The 15,850-nt window shown below is 36.9% G+C and overlaps 3 protein-coding genes and 1 long non-coding RNA gene across 9 annotated transcripts in view; all 4 read right to left on the bottom strand.

Moving 5' to 3' along the window:
• Positions 1-777, bottom strand: part of LOC140973597 (protein NONRESPONDING TO OXYLIPINS 2, mitochondrial-like) — a 3,128-nt gene extending 2,351 nt beyond the window's left edge. For 2 of the 6 annotated variants that reach the window (XR_012174660.1, XR_012174661.1), the window contains exons 1-3: positions 544-777; positions 242-402; positions 1-22 (exon numbers count right to left, since the gene is read on the bottom strand). The exon at positions 1-22 is cut by the window's left edge. Coding sequence is in view for 3 of the 6 variants with exons in the window: in XM_073436526.1 (XP_073292627.1) it covers positions 252-402; positions 544-686 (294 nt within the window). In the remaining 3 variants the exon portion in view is untranslated. Of the gene's footprint in view, positions 23-237; positions 403-543 lie in introns of all 6 variants that reach the window. The other 4 variants (XR_012174662.1, XM_073436528.1, XM_073436526.1 and 1 more) reach the window with 3 other exon arrangements.
• Positions 778-8,455: 7,678 nt separating this feature from the next.
• Positions 8,456-9,982, bottom strand: LOC140972535 (uncharacterized). The gene has a single exon (XM_073434950.1). The coding sequence runs from the start codon at positions 9,980-9,982 to the stop codon at positions 8,456-8,458; it is 1,527 nt and encodes a 508-aa protein (XP_073291051.1).
• Positions 9,983-9,985: 3 nt separating this feature from the next.
• On the bottom strand, positions 9,986-11,015 carry LOC140972536 (uncharacterized). The gene is made up of 2 exons (XM_073434951.1): positions 10,628-11,015; positions 9,986-10,536 (listed from the first exon to the last, which is right to left on the bottom strand). The coding sequence occupies exons 1-2, from the start codon at positions 11,013-11,015 to the stop codon at positions 9,986-9,988; spliced, it is 939 nt and encodes a 312-aa protein (XP_073291052.1).
• A 1,414-nt stretch (positions 11,016-12,429) lies between these two features.
• On the bottom strand, positions 12,430-14,732 carry LOC140972205 (uncharacterized). Its single transcript, XR_012174465.1, has 3 exons — positions 14,643-14,732; positions 13,755-13,888; positions 12,430-12,621 (listed from the first exon to the last, which is right to left on the bottom strand). It is a non-coding gene; the product is annotated as an uncharacterized lncRNA (long non-coding RNA).
• Positions 14,733-15,850: the final 1,118 nt, after the last annotated feature.

The raw sequence follows: 15,850 nt of genomic DNA on the forward strand, positions 1-15,850 counted from the left end.
CACCCATCTTTTCCATTCCTCCCTATCAATCCCAATAATCCCAATTCTTTTTTATCAACCAATTTTCACAAAGCTAACACATAATTTGACTACTTCACCCCTTACTGGAACAAATATATAAGTAAACCACATTTAGCAAAATCAATTATAAAATTACACTAGAAAAATAAACAAGCTTCCAATTTCCTACAGAGCATTTATCACCAGGACTATATCCTTATAACAAATGCATCGGACTCACAAAGAAACTACTAGCGATCCTGACAAGTACGGCAGAAGGTACCATTGTACAGCTCACAGCACGCCCGCGCATTGGCTGCCAAGTGAGATGTCAGCCGTGCTCCGGCCATTACATTATGCAATGGCAACAGTGATTGAATACATCCCAGTTCCCCCAATGTCCTGCACCACATAACTTGGTGAATATCTACAAAGAATCCAATTTACCGCGACCATCATGACAGACAAGTGATGACAAAAGGCGTGTTAGTATACGATAATTAAATTGAAATGAACTAAAAGTAAGTATCGAAAATTTAGCACCTGGGATTGGAAAACGATGGGCGGCGAGGTTGGAGGGAAGACGGGCGAACGAGCCGAGCGGATGACAGCGGCGGCGACGAGCGGAAAGCGGAAGCCCTGGCCGTGGAGTTGAAAGATCTGGAAAACGAACCACGCCAAGCCATACTGCTGCGTCGTTGGGAATCGGGAGTGGAGCTAGTAGGGTTTTGGCCAGGGTTTTGGAGAAGTGATACGCTGCTACGCAGGAGACTGTGCAGTAAGTTTTTGGGCCGTATTCACATGTAGCAAATCAAGCCCAATTGTAGGCCCATATTTTTATGTCTCTCAGGCCCAGAAGAACATATTAATACGGAACCAAGTAGTAATTTTGATTATATATATATGCCTAAAAAATAATTCAAGAAGCCCACAAAAACTTGGAAGCCCATAAGCAAAAGTCCAATAGATGAAAGCCCAAGAGAATTGCAGTTGGCCTAGGAAAATAAAGATTCGACTAGTCAAGGCCACTACCCAACATGGAAGATCGTGGAGAGATCGTGGAATACAACCTAAACTAACATGCGGAGTTGAACAAAAAGGGGAAGGAACAATCAGAAAAGGACACAACAAACACATCCAACAAAGGCAGCAACAAATATTTCTAAAATTTCTCTCAATATTTTATCTGCTTTTTTCTCCAATTTGTAGTGTTTTAGTTTATTCAGATTTTNGTTTATACATGGAGTTTCATTGTGAACACTCGGCCAACACTTGGCTCGACGTGCACCTACTCTAACAATCTCCCACTTGCACTAGAGCCAACTACCCATATGCTTTAAACCCATCGATTCGCGATGCTTCTCGAATAATGGTCCAGGTAAAGGCTTAGTTAGCGGATCAGCAACATTATCTGCGGAGCCGACTTTGTCAATCGACACTTCTCCTCTTTCCACAATCTCTCGGAGGATGTGGTACTTTCTCAATACATGTTTGGACTTCTGATGAGACCTGGGCTCCTTTGCTTGAGCAATGGCTCCCGTGTTATCACAAAACACCGGGACAGGAGCAACTCCATTAGGAATGACGCCCAACTCTTGGACGAAATTCCTTATCCAAACAGCCTCCTTTGCTGCAGCTGATGCAGCAATATATTCTGCCTTAGTGGTGGAATCCGCTGTATTGTCTTGCTTGGAACTCTTCCAAGAGGCAGCAGCACCATTGAGCATGAATATGAACCCAGAGGTTGACTTCGAGTCATCGATGTCGCTTTGGAAGCTAGAGTCGGTATAGCCTTCCAATTTCAGTTCTCCACCCCCATAGACCAAGAACAACTTATTGGTCCTTCTCAAATACTTGAGGATGTCTTTCACAGCTTTCCAATGTGGAAGACCAGGGTTCGATTGATATCTACTCACTACACTTAGTGCAAAAGCCACGTCAGGACGTGTAGATATCATCCCATACATGATGCTACCAATCGCAGATGCATAAGAAATGCTTGTCATCGCCGCTATCTCTGCATCAATCTTGGGAGACATAGACTTGGATAGGGACACCCCATGACACATTGGTAGATGTCCTCTCTTGGACTCATCCATCGAGAACCGCTTCACGATTGTATCAATGTATGTGGATTGGGTGAGACCAAGCAATCTTTTTGATCTATCTCTATAGATCTGTATTCCAAATACAAAAGATGCTTCACCCAAGTCCTGCATCGAGAACTTACTCGCTAACCATATCTTAGTTGATTGCAACATTCCTACATCATTCCCAATGATTAGAATGTCATCAACATAAAGCACCAGGAATGTCACAGCACTCCCACTGACCTTCTTATACACACAGGGTTCCTCAGGGTTCTTAGTAAAACCAAACTCTTTGATTGTACTGTCGAATCTGAGGTTCCAACTACTAGATGCCTGCTTTAGAACATAAATAGATCTCTGAAGTTTGCATACCATATGCTCACTTCCGATAGATGTAAACCCTTCAGGTTGAGACATGTAAATCTCTTCCTTAATATCTCCATTAAGAAAGGCTGTCTTGACATCCATCTGCCATATCTCATAGTCATACCATGCAGCTATGGCTAGCAATATTCTTATCGACTTGAACATTGCAACTGGAGAAAAGGTTTCTTCAAAGTCAACTCCTTCTCTTTGAGTATATCCTTTTGCCACCAATCGCGCTTCAAAGANAATATATTTACTAAATCAAATAAACAATGGTTTAAAAAATAAAAAATGTTCAAAAANGGAACAGTTCCCTCAGGTGGATCCACAAGGTTCCACACTTGGTTCGAATGCATGGAATTCATCTCAGATTCCATTGCTTCTGGCCACTTGGANATTTTTTCGGGTCAGCTATCGGGTCCAACCTGATCTGACCCGAACCCGAAAACCCCAAACCCAAACCTGATTTTTTTCGGGTTGAACCATGTCGGGTTGGTGAGTCGTGTCTGATTTTGACACCCCTACGTATCAACACAAAATTTCACAAACATAAATCTTGAAATTCATATCCTGCACTTCAACAAACTCCCTTCCATATCTTTGCTCATCCTACACCCCACACTTCCACCGCGCTCTGCCCCGAAAACTACCAAGTCGCCAGACTTTGTAAACCCCCAGCCACCACCCGTGTATCGATTTCTAAAATTTGCCCCAAATTGTCCACCAATAATAGGCTTCCACATGGCGATCTCAACCCAAGTGGTAGTGTCACACAAACTTGCATCAAATACGGCAACATTTCCCTCCACATCTTGGTGCCATCTCCAATTCTTGATTTTGGCTCTAGTTGTCTTTTTCTTCTCCATTGCTTTCACCTTAGGGGCATTTGAATTTCCAAAATTACCCTTCAAGATCTTTTCGATTTTCCATCTCTCTCGACGTTGTCCGCGGACCGACCCAAACTCAACTCGCCTACATAATCGGACCCCGTCTCCGGCCCAACCCATCTCTGAATCCTTGATGGGAAATACTTCTCCTCCAGTAAAATATCGTTCTTATCTTTCTTGAACCCTAGTTTAACTACATGTTGACGTAAATCATCCACATGTACGCTTACTTCAACATAATTTTAATGGAACCCAACTATATACTCCAATTGAATCATAGCCTCAAGCTGCTGGTGGGCTAAAACGTACTTTAGCAAAGATTTTGTAGCCTTAATGGCAGAATGGAAATTACTGTTTTCACCCTGACATGACTGGACGCAGCTCATGGATCTCACCGGAGCATAACCCTTCAAAACCCATAACCCGTGAGCTTCCATGGAATAAGAAAGTCCAAGATTCTTCGAGGGTAAATGGGTCAAATATTGCAATCCAGCTTCAACATCTTTTAAAATAAGTGATTTAGTCAAGATGTACATGTTGGAATATCATTTTCTCGCAAATAAGGTCCACGATTAGAAACTAGATTCACTGTATCTTTGGAAGTGGCCGAATTTTTCTTTAAAATTTATGGTGGCTGAAATTTTGCAAGGAGGAGAGAAGGAGAAAAAATTTTGATGGACAAAATTGTGCAAAAATTGTCTTATTTCATATAATCTTTAATGAAATACTAGTCACTGAGGCACACGCGTTGCGTGTGTCATGAATATATTGAACNTCTTCGGGTGTGGGTTTTACAATTGTGGGTGTCTCTCGAACCTCTTTNAACAAACTCCCTTCCATATCTTTGCTCATCCTACACCCCACACTTCCACCGCGCTCTGCCCCGAAAACTACCAAGTCGCCAGACTTTGTAAACCCCCAGCCACCACCCGTGTATCGATTTCTAAAATTTGCCCCAAATTGTCCACCAATAATAGGCTTCCACATGGCGATCTCAACCCAAGTGGTAGTGTCACACAAACTTGCATCAAATACGGCAACATTTCCCTCCACATCTTGGTGCCATCTCCAATTCTTGATTTTGGCTCTAGTTGTCTTTTTCTTCTCCATTGCTTTCACCTTAGGGGCATTTGAATTTCCAAAATTACCCTTCAAGATCTTTTCGATTTTCCATCTCTCTCGACGTTGTCCGCGGACCGACCCAAACTCAACTCGCCTACATAATCGGACCCCGTCTCCGGCCCAACCCATCTCTGAATCCTTGATGGGAAATACTTCTCCTCCAGTAAAATATCGTTCTTATCTTTCTTGAACCCTAGTTTAACTACATGTTGACGTAAATCATCCACATGTACGCTTACTTCAACATAATTTTAATGGAACCCAACTATATACTCCAATTGAATCATAGCCTCAAGCTGCTGGTGGGCTAAAACGTACTTTAGCAAAGATTTTGTAGCCTTAATGGCAGAATGGAAATTACTGTTTTCACCCTGACATGACTGGACGCAGCTCATGGATCTCACCGGAGCATAACCCTTCAAAACCCATAACCCGTGAGCTTCCATGGAATAAGAAAGTCCAAGATTCTTCGAGGGTAAATGGGTCAAATATTGCAATCCAGCTTCAACATCTTTTAAAATAAGTGATTTAGTCAAGATGTACATGTTGGAATATCATTTTCTCGCAAATAAGGTCCACGATTAGAAACTAGATTCACTGTATCTTTGGAAGTGGCCGAATTTTTCTTTAAAATTTATGGTGGCTGAAATTTTGCAAGGAGGAGAGAAGGAGAAAAAATTTTGATGGACAAAATTGTGCAAAAATTGTCTTATTTCATATAATCTTTAATGAAATACTAGTCACTGAGGCACACGCGTTGCGTGTGTCATGAATATATTGAACTAATATATTAAACATTCATGATATTATAACAGCATGACACCGAAATATTTTGTACTTGAATCATGAGTGGCAATGAATTCCAAAGCTTAAATAAATATGTCAAACTCAATTTGTTACCTTACATGATATAGGTTTTGATCATAAAAATAATATTCTTTTGAAGCCGCAATATCATCTCATGTGAATGATTATAAACTTCAATGTAAAAGAAGTAAACAAATAGTTAAATAATTTTCTAAAAATTATCATAATATTATCGAACTAAAATTTATTGAATATAAAAACTTCAAATTTGTCTCCTAAATTCCGCTAATAAATTGAAAAAAAACAATTAAAACTGTATTTATCTTTAGGCATTGTCACTACAAGAAAAAAAGCCTACGACAACGGTTTTTCCCCGTTGTTGTAGGCCTTTTAAAACCGTTGTTAGAAGCCCTGTGGTTAAAGGGTGTGCTCAAAGACAACGGTGAAAAACCGTTGTCGTAGACGTCTAAAGATGATGGTGAAAAACCGTTGTCGTAGGTATACAAAACCGTTGTTAAAGGTCATGTGGTTAAAGAATTCGCTAAAAGACAACGGTTAAAGAGTGTTGTGGTAGTTACAATTTGCGACGGTTTTTAAACAACCGTCGCAAATTAATTTGCGACGGAAATCATCGTTAACCGTCGCTAAAATTAGCGACGGTCGTAATTAAAATAGTCGCTAAAGAGCGACGGTTTTATACACCATCGCTATATTTAGCGACGGTCTTTATTCAATTTCGTCGCTAATATTAGCGACGATGTTTTATGCTTTCCGTCGCTATTTTTGTCATTAAAATAAAAAAAAATTTCAGTCGAAAATATTATATTCTTGATTTTAAAAATTTATTAAACTTTAAAGAAAAAAACGAAATTAAAATTGTGTAAGGGAGAAAAATTTTAAGTGTTGTGAAGTGGTAAAAATTTATTAATCTTTAAAGAGAAAAACGAAATTAAAATTGTGTAAGGGAGAAAAATTTTAAGTGTTGTGAAGTGGTATGGTAGGAAATGGACTGAGGGTTGGGATATTTATAGAGAGTTTGCGACGGGTTTGATTAAACCGTCGCAATTAGCGACAGTTATTTTTTCAACTGTCGCCGATTTAAAATTAGCGACGCTTTTACAAGAACTGTCGCTTTATTTAGCGACGGTTATATTAAACCGTAGCTAAAAGTAGCGACGGTTAAATATAAACCGTCGCTAAATATAGATCGGCGACGGTTTATCAAAAAGTCGCTAAATGTAGCGACGGTTATACAAAAACCGTCGTGAAAGTTAGCGACCGTTTTTTGAAAACCGTCGCTATATCTACATCGGTGACAGTTTTACTTAAAATCGTCGCTAATTTTAGCGACGGGTATACTTAAACCGTCGCAATATTTAAATTAGCGACGGTATAGTATAACCGTCGCTAATTTTAGCGACAGATTTTACTTAGGCCGTCGCAAAATCTAATATTGACAACAAAATTTGTAGAAAAACCAGTTGAAAGACAACGGTTTTTTACAAACCGTTGTCGTAGCTTGAAGAAAAACGCTAATACGACAACAGTTTAAAAACCGTTGTCGTAGTCAAAAAAAAAAAAAACGCTCATAGACAACGGTTTTTAAAAACCGTTGTCGTAGGCAAAAAAAAAAACGCTCATAGACAACGGTTTTTAAAAACCGTTGTCGTAGATATATCAAAGACAACAGTTTTATAGAAACTGTTGTCTTTGAGCGGATTTTTTTAGGCTACGACAACGGTTTTTGTTAAAACCGTTGTTAAAAGTAAAAAGACAACGGTTTTTGTTAAAACCGTTGTCTTTGATGTGTTGTTAAATACGATTTTTGTTGTAGTGTGTATGCATAAGTTAAACCCTTTATGTTCTAGCGTAATAATAAAATATTTATTTTATCGAATCATACCCAAGTACAACATAAATATACAAAAGAAATAGAGTAATCTATTAAAGAGTGATATAAAAAATTGACGTGAGATAACAAAATGTAAACTACTGCAAAGATTTCGCTAAATACATGGAAAATAAAGTAGAAATTGACAAACTCCTTTGATTGGCCTAAAAAAATCAAAATATTGTAAGTAGATTAATTCACAAAGATGAACAATACAAATTCTTTCAATAGGAGTAGAATTAAATCATTTCCGAAAGACACATATTATGTTTTGATTAAGTTGAAATATAAATCAACAATTTAAGCAGATAGAAAAATAGAGATAATAAGTTTGTAAATCCATACTAAGGTCAAGTTTATTACTGTAATACTAAGAATTTAAAAAACCTATGGCGTTGGCTATTTACGGAGACTATTGGTTGGATTCCTGCCTCCCTCATCCGCGTTTTCCATGTATGAATCGTCAGGTTTAAATACATATGCAGCAAAGATTCAAATATGCCAGATCAGTAAAGATGCAAATGTGCCAAATAAAAGTTCATATTTTGAGATCGGAACTCTGCTAGATCTTGAAACATTTTAGTTTAATCTACCAACTAAAATGTAAATTCGTATTTAAATATTGTAATAAAACAATATTTAAGAAATATTAAGATAATGATTTAGTGACTATGTTGACAATATGCGAGAGAGTAGATCATAAGACCGTGCAGCTCGTAATAAATACATTATCACCTGCAATATTAAAACAAAAAAATGAATTTGATATGATTACTAATATAAAGCAACATAATAAATCATAGAACATAAACTTATTCATTGTTAAAAACAAACCAGATGAAGATGGGGGCGAGCAGATCAGATCCCTTGAATTGAGTACGCAATTTCTACAAATAATTTGTTTGCAACCAGTATCCTTCAGATTTTGAGAAAAACACACAAAGTCAAAACCAAAAAAAAAAAAAAATTAAACTTAAACCAACAAACAGAAAATCATAAATAATATGTTTATCTATTAGACACTAACCCAGTACTTATTAAAAATTGTAATATCCATGCCAAAAATGGTTATTTGGGAGACGTGATAAGATAGATGATGAGAAATGGATAAACATGGCTAAAGATAAAAGCATTGATAGAAAATAGGGATAGAGATAAATTGAATTTATTAGCATCCCCCAAATTCTAACATTGAAACATATATCATCTATTTAACGATTATGATAAATATGTGTACATAAATGTATTTTTAAAAAATATACAATAAAGAGAGTTGACTTACTTGCACTTTATCATTCTCTATTAGGTAGCAATATCTCTTTGAAAACCATGTTTCTTGTGAATACACCATATTGACGCTCTAAATTTCCGTCTTTTACCAAAATTTTTGTAGAATTTTTTGAGACTCCTCTCGAAAGTGCCACATATAGCTGACCGTGGCTGAACACATGGTTACTCAAAAATATGCCAATATTTGGGATTGTTTGACCTTGTGCTTTGTTTATTGTCAAAGCAAAACTAAGCCTTATGGGAAACTGTCGACGTGTCAACTCAAATGGTAATCCAGAATTATCTTCATTTTTCAATGGCATTCTATGTAGAAAGAATCTGGTACCCTTGTGAGGACCTGTTATGATCTCAGCATATATAAAATTTTTACAAAGACTGCGACATATTAATCTTGTTCCATTGCATAGACCAAGTTCAGGCGCAACATTTCTCAAGAGCATGACGGGACTTCCTACTTTCAATATGATTTTATGCGGTGGCAAACCACTTGGACTAAGGGAATTCAAAAATTCTTCTTGAATAAGGTTGTGATTGTCGTCTTCTACACTATCCCAAGAGGTATACTCTTTTTCTTCTCCAGGAAACTTGAGAATGAGCATTTGATTAATATTGTCCACATCAACAGTTTTTGGCGTGATGATTGCTCTTTCAACCATATAGTTTTCATCATTAACATGATTTATCATATTAGGAAAAACATAGTCAATCAACATCTGAATTGATTGTTCACCTTCCCATGGTATGATAATTGAATCTGGTAATTTCATGAAATCACGATTTACAGTATGCTGCAATCCATCACCTACGCGCAAGAGAAATTGCGAGAACTCAGTATCTTGAGCAGATCTCATATTTTGTTGAAGGTGTATTATCTTTACGCAATTCCAGAACGTTGACCTTGAAATACTTGCAGCAATTTGTTCTGCCTTTGACCCTTGTTTAACAACCGGTAATACTTGTCGAAAATCGCCACCAAAAACCATTGTCTTCCCTCCAAATGCTATTTGATTTTCCATAATATCTTGGAAACTCTTACTGACATATTCAAAAGCATAGCGATTTGCCATTGGAGCCTCGTCCCATACTATAGCTGATGCACGCTTTATTAGATCTGCAAGTTCTGTCTGTTTTTTTATTTTGCAAAGTGTCGATGCGGTTGGTCTAAGTGGAATTTGAAAACGTGAATGTGCAGTTCTTTCACCTGGCAACAATGTCGCAGCTATTCCAGATGTTGCTACCGCAATTATTATTGTACCCATTTTTCTTAAATGTGCCAACATTGAGCGGTATAAAAAAGTCTTACCACTACCCCCAGGACCATCAATGAAGAAAAGTTTTGATTGGTTGTGCATAATACTTTCTATGATTGTGTCAAACGCAACCCTCTGTTGAGTATTCAAACGTTCAATTGATCTCAAATCATCATCAGAAATATGATAAGAAAGCTCATCCTCAATTATTCTTGGTAGTGGTGCATCTTCTAAAAACTTAGCACTTATAGATGGCAAATCAAAATCATCAAGTTTCATTTTTTACTGATGCAACAACCTTCGTATCTCAAGCAATAACTTATTGATGATTAAGTTACTTGATGAAATTTCTCTACCATAATCTTCACACATGCTAGGATGGAACTCATCCCAGAGTTCTCGAACTATTGTTGGTTGACATAACATCGGCATGGATACAAATAACCTTCTCAATGAAGATGGCATTCTAACAGAGCGTGCTTCTTGTAGACATTGTTTTACATAATCATCCTGTTGGAGAAGCCCTCTCATTTGAGCAGACTCCTTAAATGTTGAATATGTTACCCCAGTCACAGTCATCAGATCTTCAAAAGATGTCGGGCCCCTGACATGATTTAAAAGGATACAAAGATAAAACCTCTCACCTTCAGATGGCGACACAACGTATACTCTTCCAACCACTTTATTGTTGCTTCTTCTACGAATCCATTTTTTTCCAGATTTTATCCATGTGTAATATTGTGGAAATTCTCGATATAAATACTTTCCAGTCAAGTCAGGATCACAATTTATTTTGAAAAATTCTGTAAGCATAGCCTTCGAGTTGTCATCATCTGCAAGTAGATCACTTACGCGTTGTTGGGGTCAAAATAAATCAAATATTGGTTTGGTGTATGTAGTTGTAACCTAATGACTGAAGGATACATTCTACTGAACTCAAATGAGAAATTCTCCACAATGCTTCAGGCGCACAAATCCACCTTCCATCCACGTACTGTTGGATTTCATCACAATTTTGCCCATTTCGTAACTCTAGTGCGACCCCATCAGGACCTTTATGGATGTACTTATATATGTACTTGACACATTTAATCTCTCCACATACTTCAACATTAATATGGCAATCATATTTTAATAAAAACCATGGATTGTACGGGACAACCCAACCATTATCAATGAAAACGTCGTCATTGTTGGGAATTGATACTTGGCCACCTTCACGTCTTCGATACAAAGGGTATGAATCATTTCCTCGAGATGTGTATTCCACAAATGGCTTTGGAAAGTTCTTTTTGCATTTACCATTTACCATGCATGGACAATTAGAATTGATTGATCCACAGGGCCCATGTATCATTTGGTGGACAACTGCTTTGTGTAGGTTGGGTTCTTCTGTTTGTAAAGGTATTTCAGCACGCACAATTGAGTCAAAGTGGTCGGGAGTACACAACTTGTCATTATTTTCAAATATGACCAACATATGAACATGAGGAAGCCCCTTTTTCTGATACTCAATAACGTACGAATAAGAGAGGACCTTACCTAAAACCCCTCTATTCACAATGTCTTTCTTAAAATCCTCAAATTTTGAACGACATATCCTTGTAATAAAATCTGGACGGTCTTGAGATGATTGCCCAGGAAATAGTTGATTTTTTTATCTCATTCCAATTCAGATTGCATGTCATTGTAAGCATTACATCTGATTTTCCATATGTTTGAACCAAAGTCATGGCATCTTGATATTGTTGGTACATATCACGTGGGCTTCCACCGAAAGATGATGGCAAAACGATTCTGGTACCAACATTTCCTGTATTATGTATTTGATAGATATGTATAAGATGTAAGTTGTAAAATATATTGTGAAATTCAAATCATTAAGTTATCGTACAATATTCAAATCTTTAAGTTATCATACCTGTATTATTTTCACCTCCATTTAAACAATCTTGCAATCCTTGGTAAAGTTCTGATCACTGCCACGGTTAGGACACACTCGAGCATAGTATCCCACCTGGTTACACAAGTGACAAGCTCCCGAGACTCCTCTACACTGATCTGTATAATGTCTACCACCGCACTGTCCACAAGTCTGGCCTGAATAACCAGTGCTCTGAACTGAAAGAGACTGTCTTGATCCACTAGAACTCAAAAAATTACTGCCATGTCTCTTGAATTGCTTGCCTCTAGCCCTAATTCTCTTGTGTTGCCACTGTTACCGCCACTATTACCCTGCCTGAACTGCTGTCGATTCTGTGGCTGTTGGGGTCGTTGCGAATACTGAGAACCTCTCTGCCTAATGATTCCGGTCTCAGCTCCCTTGGCTCGATCAAGAGCCTCAGCAAAAGTGTTAACCAGGGTAAAGATATCAGGGTTAAGACCATTTATGAAGTGATCGGCCTTAGCTTCTTCATCAGCTACTACATGAGGTGCAAATCTCAGTAAATTTGAAAACTTAGCAACATAGTCCTCAATATTCAGATTTCCTTGCTTTAAATTTGCAAACTCGGATCTCCTTTCTTTCCTGTAAGAGGTAGGAAAGAAACGCTGATAAAATTCAGATTTAAAGATATCCCGGGTAACAATCGTACCTCGACTCTCTAAAGCTTTCTTGGTCATGATCCACCAACTTTTAGCAACATCCAATAACTGATGAACAACTAACTTGATTCTACGATCATCTAGATACTCAAGAGATTCAAATAATTGGTCCATATTCTCCAACCAGTTCTCACACTCTAATGCATTCTCTGTACCCTTCAACATCGGTGGGTGCAAAGACTGAAATCTGGCTAACAGTATCTCCATCGGAGTCGGAGTTATATCCATATGAGTATGAGTAGCACTGCCCTGATCTTGTGCCACTGGTATGTTCTGTCTAGGTCTATCACGACCTCTACCTCGAGTAGCCATGTCTGATATACAATAGATCAAACACATATAAAATCATAATATCATAATCATCTCAATCTTGTATCAATCATCTCTGGCTCTCAAGACTCAATAATCTCAAAAATCTCGAATAAAGCTCAACAATATAATATCTCAATTATAATCATGTATTTCACATTATGGCACAGTGAAAATGCTAGTAAATATATCACATGATCAATCAATTCGAACTGACTCGATCTACCCTATTCCCAAATATTTTATGCTCTGATACCACCTAATGTGGGGACCCGGTACGACATCTAATATTAATAATTATAAATGTAACAAACCAAACGATTTAGTAAAATACATAATCTGTGGTTCACAAACCAACATAAACATCGTCAAAATAATTTAAATGTCTCAAATATTTGAAATATAAGTTTTAACATGTCAAAATAAACTAGTGAACCAAAGAAATTCAAACATCATCAAGTAGCTCCTAAGACCCGAGAATCCCACTCTAACTCGTATCTCCTCGCCTGGAGCTGGACTCTGGCATCCCAAGCCTTGCCTCACCTACCGTCAAGCACATGAAAACAAGAGGTAGCCGACGTGCCGGTGAGTATAAACCCAGTATGATACAATCAATAACATATGAGAATTAAAATTTACAAATAGTTTATATGAAATTCATAAAGATGAAATTTAATGCAATGCATGATCAGAAGCTGTGGGCTATCAATAAATCTCAAGATCAAGTGAATCATCTGGTCATAGGGTACCCAAGGGAAGAGAATCCCCCAGCAACATCCACCGACTCATCCGCTCGGGGTGGGGTGCTGTGTTCTACAATCCCAGGACTATGGTGCGCCTATAGAGAGTGTTCAGGCCATAGCAGCGACCTCCGCATACACTATGCCAACTCAACTATAGCTCCATACATCCAACAAATCAATAAATCAAGGCGACCTCCGCCATATCAAATCTGAATCGACAAATGGCACAATATGCAATGTAATGATGCAAATCAATATCATCATCTCGATATCATAATAAACTAATCTCAAGAAAACAATCATCATCAAATCACAAGTAATTCATCGAGCCATAGAATTTTCAATTTAAAATAAAAATGATATTTTTATCTCGTTTGTTAACGACCGTAACATACCTTTCGAATATTACCAACAAGAGATCAAAATATATGGTTGAGAAGTCTTGAACCCTCGTAGTCTACTCGATTTGCTATCAACCAACTTAAAGTAAATAATCTTGAGCCAACCCAAGTCAATACTTCAACCAAATCTTCAATACATAAATCAATAACTCGGATTATTTATCAACACAGAGCAATTTTCGTACAAAATTCATAATTAATTCGATACGATTTCAAACCGAGATCTATAAATTAGATATTCAAGAAACTCAATGCCCAACAATTCTTCTTCACAAAATTTTGTCAAATAAAGTCATTTACTCAGTCTTTCATAATCTGAAACATTCAACATAATTTTTGAAATTCTGCATCAGTACAAATCTGGCATAGTTTAGTATTTTGAGCATAACTCCCTCAATACTCAATGGAATCAAGCCAATTTAGTATCATTTCGAAGATAAGACAATGTTATATAACTTTTATTTGAACACTAAATTCCAAATCCCAACCAATAAATCCCAGAATTCGGATAAACAGAAGGCATGTACGCAAATCTGCACTAACTCAGATTTCAAGACCATGTTTAGTAAAAATCACATATCTCTCTCATTTCTTCATGGAATTGAGTGATTCAAGAACCAAATCGAAGCTAACTTGATGTTCTACAAGTTTGATGAAAACCCTAACATCAAAATCCAACTTGAACCGTCCCATATACCCGAAATATAGTAGGCATAAAAACTGATCTTGCACAAAAACAAGAAACCATGCTCATATCCATTTTAAATTCAAACCAACTCAATTACAACATCTTCAACATCTTAATATCTCAAATATCAACTCACATATCAATTCTAAACTTCAACTCATTTCCAAACTTGAATAAAAATGGGAAATACTTACATCCTCGTGAAGCCCGTGATGAGAGGATCACAAATCTAACTTCATTTCATAATTTTCTTGAACAAATCTCCCATAAAATGAAGAAAAAATGTAGAAAATGGAAGGAGATGGATGAGGATTTGCGTGGAGGAGAAAGGAAATGATTCAGAATGAGTGGTGGAAGTCAAAGTGAGCTTTAAAAAATCAATTTTCGCATCTGTTAGCGCCGTAGCGCCACTTTCTAGCGCCTCAGTGCCAAAAATCCCGAACTGTTAGCGCCTAGGCGCCACTATTCTAGCGCCGCAGTGCATGAATAGTAACCCGAGAATAGTAATAATTTTTTTTTTCAATTTTTTTTAAATTCGGGTATTACAGTTACTTTCAAAAGTTACGGTATTTTGTGAATTTGCAGCTCAAAGCCTAGTGAATTTTATGTCCTACAAAAAGAACTACGAATGATCGTAGATAATACACCTTTAAATGTCCAATTACTATTTAGCATACATCACAAGTAATATATAATATATAGTGAACTTTTTATTGTAAAAGTGTTTCAAAACATCAGAGCATATATATTTGAATACTTCTTATATTTAGATATTTAATGATTTGAGCAAGTTTGGATGGAATTTTTTTTTGAAATAAATGACACAAATATTCCTATGAGATATTCTCACAATTTAATTTTGTGAAACTGAACTCATACACGATCCGGTTCATAAAATAATGATTTTGCAAAGATGTTACGAACTTACGATGGGCCACTAGAAAAATTTTTTTTACTCTAGCGATGGTTTTTTCCGTCGGTAATGCAATTAGCGACGGTTTGAGCGACGGAAATTAAAATCGTCGCTATCATATTGTGACGGTATTTAAAAACCGTTGCTAATTAGCGACGGTATTTGACGGTTTAAACAGTGGCTAATTAGCGACGGTTTTTAGTTAAACTGTCGCAACCTTCATTATATTTTTTTTTAAAAAAATTTGTGATTTATTATTTAATACAAAAAATTTAGTTTTATAATTATTTTTACAAATTTTTAAATTCACTAAAGGTAAAAGTTTTAAACATCCTATGTATGTATATTTAAAACTTGTTCACTATAGAATGTTTAAAAATTTTACCTTTAGTGAACAATTTTCACTTGGCTCCAACTACGCCGGTATAATCGAACGTAGCTCTTGTTGTAAATCCCATGTACGTTTTTCAAATCTTCTTTCTTCAATTA

The sequence above is a fragment of the Primulina huaijiensis genome, chromosome 3 (assembly GCF_012295235.1).
Source record: "Primulina huaijiensis isolate GDHJ02 chromosome 3, ASM1229523v2, whole genome shotgun sequence".
NCBI classification, from domain to species: domain Eukaryota; kingdom Viridiplantae; phylum Streptophyta; class Magnoliopsida; order Lamiales; family Gesneriaceae; genus Primulina; species Primulina huaijiensis.